Here is a 14,504-nt window from a genome sequence, read left to right on the forward strand (position 1 = left end):
GTCTTTGTTAATCATTTACCTTCAGTGAACTTTAATCTGGACCTAGAAGTGTATTGAGCACCTTTTAACCATAGCTTCTGGTGGTTTTTCAGCTGTCATTTAATAAACAAAGAATGCATTGCACTGTGCAGGTTCAAGGATGGGGTTATTACCTCTCATTTGAAAATCAGGATTTCTCAAGGCAAATTATTTCAATTTGAAATACTTGAATCAAGAAATGAAGCTTGCAACCAATTTATATCTCAGAAGCATAAACCATTTAATTCTACGAGGGTAATGGTTTTGGGTTGTTTTGGTTAGGTTTCTTTTTCTTCATTTCACTGATAGAAATTAAGGTTTTTTTATTTTTCTGTCCTTTTCTTTCTTACTATTTCATGCTCCTCTTTTTCTCACTGGTGATGTCAAGTTAAGAATGCTTCACTGCTACAGAGGATGCTGTCAAATTCACATTCTAAAGGAGGTTTTTTCTGCCCACTCTTTTCCCATAGAGGGTGAATTAGGGTCTGTGTAGGCTTAACAGAATTCTCTGCTCTCTTCTGAGGCAGGTGTGTCAGTATGAAACGCCTTGATTTAAAGGCAAATTGAGTGGGGGCTGAAGATGAGGGGAGAGAATAAAAATATTTAGTTTACAGAATAAGAGGGTAGAAGACAAAGGGAAATATTTAAAAATATTTCTATTTTTTTTCCTATTTTCTAAAATAAATTATCTGAGGAGTGGCCAGGATAGGTTAGTTATTGAAAAGCTTCTATATTTTATAAAGGTTTGTGTTGAAATTCACACCTAGTTCCCCACTGCTACTGTCAAAGGTAATGGCATGTAGAAACACCCAAAAATTCCTAATAAGAAGTCTGGCAAGGAAACATTAGCTAACCTATCTCACAGTATATTTAAATCATAGGAATTCTGTCATTCTAAAAATCTCATCTTTTAATGGATGTCCTTATGCTTTTTGGGGCATTATTCTCTTCAGTGCCTGGTGTGATACAATTGATACTTCTGCTTGTGCATAAACACACACCCTTATGTGTCTTCTGTCAGATTTAGCCTTAGCAATCCTGGCTACAATGATAGTTTTATTTGCTTATACCTGAAATAGGGAAATAAAATTAAAAGTTTTGTGAAGTATGTTCTCCATGTAGGTCTTAGTGCTCAAAAATTTGTGAATCTTACAAAGAGAAACTTGTCATTGATGCAGGTTTAAATGTGTATTAATTAGAGAAATAATCCTCTCTTCAGAGGCAGGCAACTCTGAAGTTTTTACCCTTCAGTGCTTTTATTTTGATCAGTCTGTACCCAACTACTTGTTATGTGAGAGGTAACAGTGAACATGCAAATGGTAAGATATGTCAATTTGGCTCTTTGCTTGGGTGATATAGCTTGGTTTTGTTTCTGATTTATTTACTATTCTCAAGAAGTATGCTAATATTTCCTGAAATTAAACTTGTGGAAGTGACTGCATAAGATGAACATGTAAATAAATTTAATGAAGGAAATGCTGATGGTATTCCAAGTAGATAGGAAATAATGTATATATTCATCTGATTTTGCAAAATCCATACATTTTGAGAGGCCCTCACAGGAGCTCAGTGTGAACTCACATTTTATTTCCCAGTTCTGGCTATACAAAAGGTACATTTTTAGTACATTTTTTCATGCATTAAAAAAACCCCAAACAATTTCACTTGTTTCACTTGTTCATTTAAGATAAAAATACTTTCTTATAACTGAATCACAACTAACTCTTTTAGCTGCTGTATAGGACCTTTTTTCAAAGACATGTTTAGTTCATGTTCTACATCAGAAGCATGAGGAACCAAAGGTTTAAGAAAGAATTCTACACACATTCAGTTAAAACAAATTGTTAAAACAGCAGTCTTAAAGCAAGAAAAACTGCTGTCAGTTAGAAGGATTTAGATTTATAAAGTTTATTTAAACACTAAAGCATGATTTAAGCTAGATCCTTCCAGAAGTTTGCATTCAAATTTTAATGCAATCTATTGTTTACACTATTTTTTAAAATTCTTTCCTTTATTAATAGTTTGAGCATGCATTTTTACTTCCACCAACAATCAAGTAAGGTCATTCTAGCAGTTGGAGACTTATTGGTTGGACAAAATTTAGTGGAGGTTTTGTTTATCCATTAATAAATTAGAAGTGGCTTATGTGTTATGGCAAAGATGTCTGTTACTGATCTTGTTTTGTTTGGACCATGATGAAACAATTTTTCTTTACATGTTTTATTCTTGAATGATACCTTCATTATACCTAAACCTTTATTTTCTTTTTCCTAGGACTTTAAGACAGGATTTGGTATCACTTTAATCCCTATGAATGTAGCAAATGTAAAACAAGTGGATCGGGCTGCAAAGCAATCTTTTGAAATAATTACTCCTTATAAAAGCTTTAGGTAAGAACCTGAGTATTTACTTCACAGAATATGCAATTAACTAAGGCACTAAAGAAACGCTGGTTTCATACTGCAGCACCATGCCTAGTTTGGATGAAAAGATAATGTTTTTATTAAGGATGTTCAGCAATGTTTAGAAAAATGGGAGGATTTTCTTTGATTTGTTTAGTTGTGTGCTTCATCTGTTAGCTCTTGACTAGGCATATTATGCCCACAGGTTTGTACTTTTATGTAGCCTTCTTTGTTCGTTCTGTGCGAGGGCAAAAGGAGAAGAAAAGAGAAATGAATTCCTCCACTTTCATAAATTGGCTTCATCCTAAAGAATAATGAACTTCAATAGTGAAATAATGCTGCATCCATTTAGTCTTATGCATTTTATTTGAAAAGAATCTTTCATGTGCAATCCCTTGTAGAAATCCTTGGCTGAAAGTAGTTTAAAGTTTCACTTTGTCGGATTGCTGAGACTTGTAATGATTTTTAAGAAAATGAAAGTACATGCTAATAAAAGCCTTTTGTTAAGTGTTGTAGTGTTTCTTAACTGAAATGTTGTAATGAAAGGAGGAAATTTCTTTGTTCTCCTGGGATTGTTGAATGTTAGGAAATACTTTCACTCTCAGTCAGCTAGCAGGTAAAATAGTCTTGATCAGCAATTTGGATCTGTTGCTACTTTATAGATAGCTAGTTCTTTGATTTTTTTCTTAAGACATGGCATGTTGATCTTTTTTACTATTTAATTTTTAAAAAGATAAATTGAAATGAAAAGCAAGTACTTTTTTAATTCTCAGTAGTTTTTTTAATTCCCAGTCTTTTTTAAATTCTCATTAATTTCTTCAGGTTTCCTTATGTCATTTTATGCTTTTGTTAAAGTTCAGTGTTTAAGTTTGGTAATTGCTAACATAAAAGGATTAAAATTAACTCAGGGATGTTACATGAATGTTACAAAAGATACGTAATTTATACTAGTAGTGTTTGTGTTGAAAACAATGCTAAAACAGAGAGAGTTAATTGAATTTAAAAATACAAAATAATACATTCCATCTTAGGATTTATATCTGTGTGGAGGAAGATTTTTGACCGTGATTTTGGGTGTAAATGTAATAAATAAGGAGGCTACAGACCATGTTTAATTGGGCTTTAAAATAAAGATCAATAACACAGAAAAGTCAATTGTTTCAGCTTTACAGCAGAGTCAGAAAGAGAGAAACAAGACTGGATTGAAGCACTCCAGCAATCAATAGCAGAAACTCTATCTGATTATGAAGTAGCTGAGAAGATTTGGTTCAATGAGTCCAACAGGAGCTGCGCTGACTGTAAAGCTCCTGGTCCTGACTGGGCATCCATCAATCTCTGTGTTGTCATTTGTAAGAAGTGTGCAGGTAGAGTAATTAAGGACAAGCTATGTGGGTTCTACAAAATGTCATATTTGCATATCTATGTATGTCCTTGAACTGGCTTTTTTTTTCTTTTTTAAATTTTTGAAGTGTTATTCTCGTAGAAGTTTTGAGAAACAAAATGTGAGCATAACTTTTAATACCAAGGTGACTCTCAGGTGAAACATCCTTCACAATTAGTGGAAATTAAGACAGACTAACACTTCATGGGAAAGGAATGGCTTTTGCAAGGCTAGATGCCAAAGAATAGCAATTTTCAGTATATCAGTTTTGGGTATTAATTTTTTACATCTGCACATATTTCACTGCCAATAGGGATAGCTTTTTTAGATACTACTCAAAATATAGTTGTCATGTTTTATATTGAAATATATGGTTGAGCTGTAGATTCAAGGAAATAATTTATCATCCTAGGCTTTCTTTTAAACCAAAGTGTCCCAGAAATAGTCTACATGAGCCTACTTTTTTTATTCATTATTATCAAATGAAATTAACTTTTTTTAAAAAAATATGTATTTTTGATACTTTTGTTTAAATTATTCAAATGTCAAACCAAATCTTTTTTAAAAATAGAAAGTAGAGGGAATCTGGCTTGATCACATTTTTTTTGGTATCTAAGTATAAGAGAAACCCTGTTTAAGTGCCTTAGTTAAGTAATGCTCTTGGATTTTCAGGACAACACAGATCTTTAGGACCAAGAGATTCAAAGGTCCGGAGTCTTAAAATGGATGCAAGCATTTGGAGCAATGAACTCATTGAGGTATGTTGTGATATTCTAAATCTTTTTTCCATCTTGAAGCCTACTGCATGAAAGGGAGGTATTTACTGCTTTATTCACAAGAAAACTGAACATACAACTGCTTAAAAATATGGGGCTGTTACAGTAAAATTGACGTTTCTGTGCATCATGTATCTCTGTGTAATTCCAAATATTTGTTTTACTAACAAAATGTACAGTTTCTCTTCGTGTTTCTCCAAGTACCTAATATTTTGGGGGGAAAAGAAATAAAATGCATTTGGAGAGCGCTCAAGATGAAGAAAGGGGAAAAGAGAGAAAACTTGTCACTACCAGCTTAGCTGCTTGGGATGTTAAAAAGTGGTGGTGGTGGTAAAAAAGTGGTCCTGATAGAGAGGGTTGGAGCCATCAGTGTTTTCTTTAAAACACATGCTACTCTTCTCTGAACTTGAACTAATATTTTATAATATATAATGAAGTGTTATGACTGATTAACCTTGTAAAGTTTGGCTACTATTGATGAATAATAAAGCTGCTAGCTTTATTATTCATTTGTAGATGACCATAGGCAGTGACTGAGAGAGCCTGCTGTCTCCTGAAGGAAATTTTCTTTAATAACTTTTTCAACTTTTAGCAACTGAACTCTGTTTAGAGGCTAGCTTCATATCCTTCATACTAATTTGCTAATTTATTCCCTGCATCTCATCCAGCTCTTTATTGTCATTGGAAATAAGAGGGCAAACAGTTTTTGGGCTGGAAATCTTCCTCCAGATGAAGAATTGCATATTGATGACCCTGCAGAAAAAAGGATAGCATTCATTACACAAAAATACAAAGAGGGAAAATTCAGAAAAACACCTTTCCACTACAAAACCAAGGAACAGTTGAATAAGGTAATATAGCATGGTTAAGCCAATACTTTGTTTTGGATTGTATTGTATTTGTGTCCAATTTGGTCATCTCATTAAACTGGTAAATTAATTCAGTGTCCTGCGTGACGTTCTGACACAGTTGAATGAGGGTTACTTAGGAGCCTTTGCAGTAGCCATTGAACAACTACCTAGTTTGTTGTTTTTCCTGTTAGTTTATTTGAAAAAGGTTATTGTAGTTCTTCCTATGTTTTCCTTAGCCATCAAACTATGGATCTTTTTTTTAATGTAACTGTAGTCTAGGGATGCAAATTTCCACTTCACTTCTTTAGATTACTTCCTCATATATTTGTCTGATATCTAACATTCAAATGCAGTAGATGATTCATTGTTATCAATGGTGAAAATAGCTCATACACACTTACATAATAGCTTGTAGCTTATTGGAAATGAAAAAGCTGAAATTAATGATGGAAAATATGTGTTCTCTACTTTTACAAAAATGGAGGTGTAAAACAGAGAACTTCAATTCTTAGTGTCTCTGTAAAGTCTGATGTCCATTTGACTGAATTCTAAGATCTGATGGTTTGAGTCATGATTTTTCAGGGTTAATGAATACAGAAGAGTTTTAATGCATTCTGCAATTTAATACAATTTAATGAATCAAATTGTCTCAAAGGATATACAGAGATTCTGTTTTTTGAGGGGTTTTTTTTTGTGGGAAGGATATATGTCAAATAATATTTTAAATGCTGGGAAAAGTTATCAAATTCTCTGTAGAGACATGAAATTACTGTGTAATAAGGCATTCATTGCCAAGTAATTCTATAACTTTTACTGAACTGTCTTCTCTGTTATCTTGTGTGTCCTGGGTGCTTATGTGTTTATTAGAACAGCTTAATTTTATAGGAGTAATCTTCCTATTTTGAGTGACTTTTGCCTTAATCATTTAAGAAAAACTCGTTCATTAACTAAATAACTTAAATAAATACTAAGTCATATAAATTTTAATGGAATAGGTTGCTCTAATTGTCTAGCTATTTTTGGTTTTAAGGTTTTGGACCAATCTTGTAAAAGATAAATATAAGATTATCATGTTTGTCTTTGTGTATACAAAAATAGAAGGAGACTTATGATTTAAGATGTATTGAGATGTTTAAATTTCAAGGAAGATGAACAAGTATCAAGATACAGGTTAATAAAAAGGATTAAAAAAACTTAGTATATATTATCTTATTGTATCTTACAGTACATCCTTATAAAAAGAGTAGTTTGCCTTATTGACTGTTTTAAAAAATCTACCTAGGAATTTCAATATGTGTCCTAGGAGTAGAGTTTAAAAATCTAATCTCATCTCTTTTGTTGAACTTCTGAGGTCTGAAATAATAGGAGTTTTTTCTTTAGTAGTTTGATGCAAATAAACAGCAAGCTTCCCCTCCAAATGTATTTACACATGTTATCCTTCCCAAGTGGAATCTGTGAAAGCAACATTTTGCTGGGTTTGGGTTTATATTCTGGGATATTTTTGTTGCTGGATTTTACTAGATTCAGGCCATACTTCATGGCTTTGGTACTTCTCAATGTTTATGGTCCAGCTACATCAGAGTTGAAAGGATTTGCATCTAGGTTGGATATATTTGTTGCCTGTAACTTTCTAATTTAAACAGACTTCCTGTTTTCCCTCTCTATGATAAGGCCCTGTGTGCTGCTGTAGTCAAGCAAGATGTGCTAGAAACTCTGATGTTGCTCTTCAGTGGGGCTGATGCCATGTGTGCCACTGGAGACCCTGTTAACAGCACCCCATACTTACTGGCCAAGAAAGCTGGACAAAGACTGCAGATGGAATTCCTGTACCATAATAAGTTCTCAGGTATGATGCATTTTTTTCTTTTGATCTAATTTTTTGTTATGAAAAAGAGAAGGAAATAATTAAGAAGCAGAATTGGCATTGCTTTGAACAATAGTGGTATATCAGAGGGGCAGTTGTGATGGCATTAACTGTGTTTTATTAGTGCACAATTTCAATTGTGTGCAGGTTTGCTGTTTTGCTCAGACATCATGTTTAGGACTTATACAACACAGTGATAAGTCATAGATCTCATACCCTTAGTTGTAGCACAGAAAAAACCCATCATCTTTTTGCCAATATTATCAGTCTTTTACCAGAAAAAAAATGGGTACATAAATTTAACGTATATCTAAAGAATTAATCTAGTGCTTTTTCTTTTCCTTAAAGAATATTTGAATTAATATCTACTCCTATTGCACACAGACCTAGCTGTTTTTTCACAAACTCCCCTTCCAAAATAAAACTTACCTCTTCAACCTGCAATATGATCTATCCTAGAAACATCTTCTTCCCATCACAGCCTCTGTTGCAGCTAGGAGTAAATGATAAACTTTGGCTTGGAAGTGGACAGTTCTGTTTGGGTGTGTGGCTGCTGTGAGGCTCTTGAAAACAGAAAGCTGCTCTTAACAGTAAATATATTGAGGTGCATGGGTGCAACTGAGCTTTTCTTTTAAAAGGACTGGGCAGTATCTGAAACCATCAGAGGCTGAAAGTTCACGTGCAGGTCTACACTGAAAGAATAAAAAAAGCTATGTGGATGTAGTCCTGGACCAGCTTTCCCTTGGCTTGTGTCACTCTGCAAAGTGACAATGATTCACATTCAGGCTGAACTGAAAAAGGATTAGTGGGAAACACAGGAATGAATTAAGGCTTCCAAGGGCAGACACAGTCTAAATTTCTGGCCTGAATATTGCTCAGGCCAGTGCCATGCACTGGATCATAGTATGTGCAGCTCAGTCAGGTGCAGACATGTAGCTAGAGTGGTTTCTTTGCAACCTATGATATCAAGTGTTCCTATGTTATAGAGAGAGAAGTTTGCTTGTCTTGGCTCTGTCTTTTCTACTTTTGGCCCTCCAGCCAAGGCAGCACCATCTGCCTTAGGGAAGGGGAGACAGCGTATGTTGATGATGAGTTGCAGAATTGTTGTCTGTCTGCTGTCAGAGTTGCTGGTAAAAAATAATCCCTCAAGAGAAGCAATCTCCTTCTGTTGAAGTATGTTACATTATGGATGAAAAACAAACATTGGTACATCCAGAGACATTATTTTATATTACCTTGGCAAGCAGTGGCAACATTGTAACAAAGATGAACCAGGTTTTTTTTTTAACGACTCTGTTTCTAATTATAAAAATAAAACCAGTAAGTTTTGTCAGTGTTGTAGTAAAGATACTGCAGAGCAACTGCATATTTGCAGACATGCATTTAGGCATTTGGAAAAATGGCTTTAACTTATATAACTGAAGAGCTGTATGTTTTTTACTCCTTTGTCTTTGAATAGATTTCCCAAACTATGATCCTAGTTCTGAAAGTGGCTTCTCTGAAGATTGTTCACATTCCACCTTTCTTTGTGAATTCTTGTACAAAGTTTCTTCTAATGCAGCTAAGCTTCCTACAGAGAAGAAATTAAAAGAAGGTATTTAACTTTCAATTTATGTATTTGAATAACACATGAATATGTATGATTCGGATTAATTTTTTTCTTTTTAACTTCTTGCATTACTTTTTTTGAGATGAAATGTCTTTGATAAGAAATGTCCTCTTTTGATTCAGTAGACCTCTTTCAGATAAGGAAAATACTGTTTGTCTTGATCTCTTCATTCAGTAGTTGACAGAGGAAGAAAACTGAACTTCTGAAAAATTGTTCAGTTAACACGTAATTGATAAATAAAAAACAAACAGAAACACTTCTTGCTTTAATAAGATTTAAATTAGTGCCAAGAATTAATTTTCATCCAAAATGATTCTATTACAGAAGTCATTTACGAGTAGCACTGAATTTTTAGTAGAGTATTTCTCAAGCTCACAAATTTACAAAATCTTCCAAGTAGAAATGAGCATCTACAATGACTCTATGACAGCTTGAGCTTTGTGGGGTGATAATGCGTGTATATCACAGTCGATATACTTGGCCCCCTGGCTGTATCAGTCTTCTGGATTTTTTTTTTTGTTTTTTTTTTTTTTTTTTTACTGAGAGAGAGGTGTTATCAGATAATTTTTCCCTTTTTCTTCCAATTTGTCTTCCTATATTTTTTTCCATCTAAACAAATAACACGGATTTTTAAAATCTGTGATGATTTATTATTGAATTTATTGCTTCTAAAATTCTTATATGGCATCCTGCACTGGTGTATACATATTTTTGTATGATTATGCCCATATTGCCATGTCATAAGCCTTTAGTATTCTTAATGGATACTGAAAGCATGCTAAAGCATGGAACTCCTGTTTAAATATGCTTTTGAAGAATCTGTATGTTAGCGTGGCTCCAAATTCTTGAAAGCATTGGGTGATAGCTGTGCTAATGCCTGATCACAGGCATTTCCTAGCACCTTTGCAGTTCTTCACAAACACACCTGTTTTGACAGAGGACTGCTGCTGGATAGGACTTCAGCTGGGATTGCTCTGAAATTACACTGAGTTTATTTGGGAAACAATGTATTAACTGAAAGCCTCATTACTACTTGCCCTAAGTTCAGGCCTGATCTCCGTGCTGTGGGTATCTGTATATGTTCACAAAGAAGTTTATTAAAAACCACAGAAGTCAGTGCTTAGCCAAGTGAAGAGCAGATGCAAGGCAGTCTCTTCTGACAATGCCATATTAGAAATGGGATATTATTAATACCTCTATAGATTGAAGATTTGACTGAAAGTGCTCACAGAATGGCTTTTGTAGCCCTTTTTGGGGGAGATGCACTGTGACTGAGTGTTGTTAGTAGGATGTCTTAAAATTTATGAGGAAACCCCTCAAAGAAGAAATTTTGACTGTCTTCAATTTCAAGTCTTTAGTGGACAGAAATGAAGCTGATTTGAAAGTTTGTAGTCTCTTGCTTAGAATTGTACTTACTACTTGAGGGAACATACAATAAATGGAAAGGAACCAGATTTCTAAAGGTCAGGTTTTGTTCTCTGAAATTGTGATCGTGTCTTGAAGATGATAGGTGTTTGCTTTTCTTGTTATTTTTTTGCTTTTTGCATGTTCCTTTTTTGGGTGTGGGCATTTGTTTGCTTCATTTTTATATTGATGTTCAATTACCCATGGGTTTGTCAGGACTGGTATTTCTGGGATGGGCTCTTTACAGATACATAGGAAAATAGGTTTCCCTGACCATCTGCAGTTCAAGGAGACACATGGAACAAGGGAGGAGATATATTGACATCCTTTAAAAAACAAAAGATCCCTGCAACTTTGAATGAGAAATTGCTCTTGCCTTAGGGCTCTAATCTATCTCTGCCATGTTTAAGCAGTGTGACAGAAGTACTTCTTGCTATTCAAAACATAAAATATATAATCTTTCTTTTTCTCTTCTTTCACTACATCCAGAACTGTTTCTAAATCTCACTAACATGAAGTAATACTCATTGCTAATGATTGTGAATAAGTGTAAATACTATTTTTCATTCTTATTCTCTTTAAAAAGTAATTTGAGGTTTAGAGTGCTAATATGTGGGAGAAAATTTTGTTCCCTCCTCTGCCTGTAGATATTCAAATAAGGTCATGTTACCTGAAAAATCTGACCTAGCTATCTAGTTCTAGAGAAGAGAACTCCTGTTGAAGCAATTTGACTTGCCATGAGCTAATTGAGGCCTCTGCAGGCCAGGAGGAGCACCATTTTCTCACAGCATTTAGACAAAATAGGGGCCCTTGTTTTTTCTTTTTTTTTTTTTTTTTTAATACTGTGTGTGGATAGGGGTCCAACTCAGAATCCTGTGAAGCTGTTTAATCATTAGAATGAAGTTCTTCTTAAGTGTTAGGAATTTCTGAGGCAGTTGACAGCCTTGCCTTTAGCACCAAAGGCTGAAAATTTAGGTGCTTGCTTGTTGTCACAGAAAACTGTTACCCCTTTGTGGACTTGGCCCTAATGGTAAAAGGACACTGAAGAAATCATTCAGTGCTGTGAATTAACCAAGGTTTTATACCAACCAGGTGGAACATCTGGAAGCACAGCCTCGTTTTTCATTATGTCTGTCTCAGTACAGAAGAGAGCCAACTCTGTGTGTACTTCTCATTACAGCAGCATCAGCGTTTTCAGCAGGGGCGCGTGCATTTTGAGGAGAGTTGTTGTTAATTAACAGCTGTTGATATCAGCAGGAAGAGAGCTCTAATGTTGGTGCCATTCTGATGTAGTGGATCAAAAAGTAAAGCTTAGAGGTTTAGGGGTTCAAGTTTGATTTTTGCTTTTGTTTCTAGTGTAAAAGGTTTTATGGATACCTTTAAAAAGCTTCAATATTCCAAAATTGTCCTTGAGAGTTAATAGTTTAATGAATATTGAAGTAGAGAGCAGTTTTGTAGAATGGGTTTTGGAAGATGGGGGAGTAAAAGCTGGGGGACAAAAAACGCTGAACATTCAAAACCTTAAAATTTGGTGCTCAACTCCCATAAACCTATGTTATCAAGCCATTTATCTTATGTTTATTTTAGTACTTAACATTTGTATTTAGACAGAATCTAGATAGTACTAGGTAGGAAATTGCATGATACAAAGAAATATTAATAAATAGTACAAAATATTTATAAAACTTATATAAACCATATAGAAAAATATAAAAAGCATGAAATATCAGATAACATAATTAATATTTTTAAATTACAACTAGGTTTTTTTGCTGGATTTTTGTGGATTTTTTTTTGCCAGATTTTTTTACCAAATCCTCAGAAATACTTTTCCAGCTGTATAGGAATTTTTAAACAGTGGAAAATAAGAAGAGTATTTTCTTTTATGATCTACTTCTTTGCAGAAGTGGAAACAGATGGGCCTCAGATTTTTTTCTAAGAACTAGACATAAGCTAGAATGAATTCATAACTATTTTCATTAGCAAATAGACATTACTATGCTATGTCATATTGAAGTCATATTTTAGGTCATAAGAGGGAGTAAATATTTAGTTGTAATTAAATATGCCAAATAATTCATTGAAGTTGCTTTGCAGACTTTTTTCTCCATCTTGTATTTACCTATTTAAAAAAAACCAAAAAACTTAATGAAGACAATCTGAGCTTTCTATTATTTTTTTAATCACAGATTGCAACAAAAGATGGTGCACTTTGGAAAGTGGCTTTCTGAGTTACTATGAAAATGATAAAACTACCACTCCTAATGGTATGATTGACATCAATGAAGTTATCTGTCTTGCAGTACACAAGTCAAACTTCTTTTTAAATAGAGGGTAAGCTCCTGAATTCATATTTCAGTAAACAAACTGTTCATTTTTTCCTGAATTTTGAATAGGCAATTTAGAAAAAAAGCTGGTTTTATTTGACTTCAAGAAATTAGTGCGATGTGATATTTAGGGATTTTTTTAATGGTGATAGAATGAAAATATTAGGGTAATTTAAAAGGGCAGTTTACATTAGATACATGTATTTCTTTTTAAATCTGTAATGAATATTCTCAGTGCTTGAAAGGTTACATGATGATAAATTGAACAATTAATACTCTTTGTTTTTTTCTGGGATTGACCTCTGCTGCAAGCCAAAATTCTCACTTTGCTTCTTCCTTCTAATACAGCAGACTAGAGCTCTCCACAGTGTTTCTGGATTTGGTTACAGAGATACTGGTATTTGAAATCCATTCTTTGTTCTGTAGCTGAGGACAGCAGTGGAACTGATGAACATTTTTAATTGGAAGAAACCAGCTTTTTGGGGGGGGGGGGGGGGGGGGGAGGTCTTGTTTTTTCTTTTATAACTATCTCACATGCCATTTGTACTTGAAGAACATCACATGGGGAGTGACCTAAATCTGATTAGAGTGATGCTCAATTTCTTTAGTGTAACGTTTTTGTTTAAAATATGCTTTGTATTTGTCTAAGACTCCATAACACTTTGTTTTTGAACCTATGTATATGCACCTCAAGTAAAAATAACTTTCTATAGTATAATACTGTAATGCTTTTAGTTACAAAACAAAATGGTCTGCAAAGAAAGCTGTCTATTCAGTAAGATTCTGAAAGGATAATGGGAATGAAGGACTTAGACTACTAAAAGGGAGAGAAATCCTGAAACATGATGATGTCTCAATATCCTATCAAATACAGAGAAGTGACCTTCAGTATTCTGCACTAGCTGTGTGGTACCCAGAAAAAAAGAAAAGAATCACTTTTTTCTTCTGTGTTCAAATCTAACCTATTGTTTGTTGCATTTCCAGATGGTTCCATTTTAGGTTAATAACTAAATTAAAAAACATGTTGGCTGAATACTTCACTCTTTGGAAATAACTAACTTCCTGTTGTCCTTTACCTGTGATTGATGAGTTTTCTGAGAAACTTTACTTAGCTTTGACAATTCATGTAGTGAAACAGTGGGTTCTGAAAAATGCCTGTTAGTCAGAGCTAAGTGTTTATATAATTTTCAAAGTGGCTATTGAAAATTATAGAAATGACTCATTCTCCATTCTCCACATTTAGACAAATCTCAGTCTTCAGCATTGAAAGGAAAAAGCTTGCTCCATCTGTTTGGCATCTCACAAGAGGTCACAGACAAAATCAGACTATAAATTGATGAACCATAATTTGTAAGTTAAAGAGTGACCGACCCAAACTTCAGCACCATTTATTTTCCAAATTCCACACCAATATAAACTGATTGGTGTTTTCTTCTTATTTGTCCATTAAAAATTGAATAAACAGGGTTCATCTGATGAAATAGTGGTATAATTTTTAAAAGGAAAGATACCCAAGGACCTCCCTTAAGAAAACTTTTAAGAGTTTCTTGAGCTACAGCAACTTCAAAGTATTCCTACTCTTCTTGGTGATGGCAGGTGATACACAGTGACCACACATTTCACCCCAGCAGATTCAGGCTGTCTGACAGGAAAAGCCTCTTCAGTTAAGAGGGCAGGTGGAGGGCAGGAACAGGTTGGTGACAAGAATAGTACTCTCCATCCCTTGGCTGTTTTCAAGGCTTCGCATTGTGATAATCCCTCTTTGAAAAGGAGGTGAGACCAATTGACATCTAAAAGTCCCTATGAACCAGCTTTCCAGCTTGTTTACCACTTCCCATTCAACTGGCTGTTCAGCTTATATTAAACATACAA

At 34.2% G+C, this 14,504-nt stretch overlaps 1 protein-coding gene across 1 annotated transcript in view; it reads left to right on the forward strand.

The window, feature by feature from the left end:
• The window catches only part of ARAP2 (ArfGAP with RhoGAP domain, ankyrin repeat and PH domain 2), a 115,613-nt gene that overhangs the window by 53,182 nt on the left and 47,927 nt on the right, over positions 1-14,504 (forward strand). The window contains exons 10-16 of the mRNA XM_009101440.4: positions 2,293-2,408; positions 3,585-3,784; positions 4,474-4,559; positions 5,246-5,428; positions 7,100-7,274; positions 8,752-8,886; positions 12,495-12,639. Coding sequence (XP_009099688.1) covers positions 2,293-2,408; positions 3,585-3,784; positions 4,474-4,559; positions 5,246-5,428; positions 7,100-7,274; positions 8,752-8,886; positions 12,495-12,639 — 1,040 coding nt within the window. The remainder of the gene's footprint in view (positions 1-2,292; positions 2,409-3,584; positions 3,785-4,473; positions 4,560-5,245; positions 5,429-7,099; positions 7,275-8,751; positions 8,887-12,494; positions 12,640-14,504) is intronic.

Source organism: Serinus canaria, chromosome 4, assembly GCF_022539315.1.
Source record: "Serinus canaria isolate serCan28SL12 chromosome 4, serCan2020, whole genome shotgun sequence".
NCBI lineage: Eukaryota > Metazoa > Chordata > Aves > Passeriformes > Fringillidae > Serinus > Serinus canaria.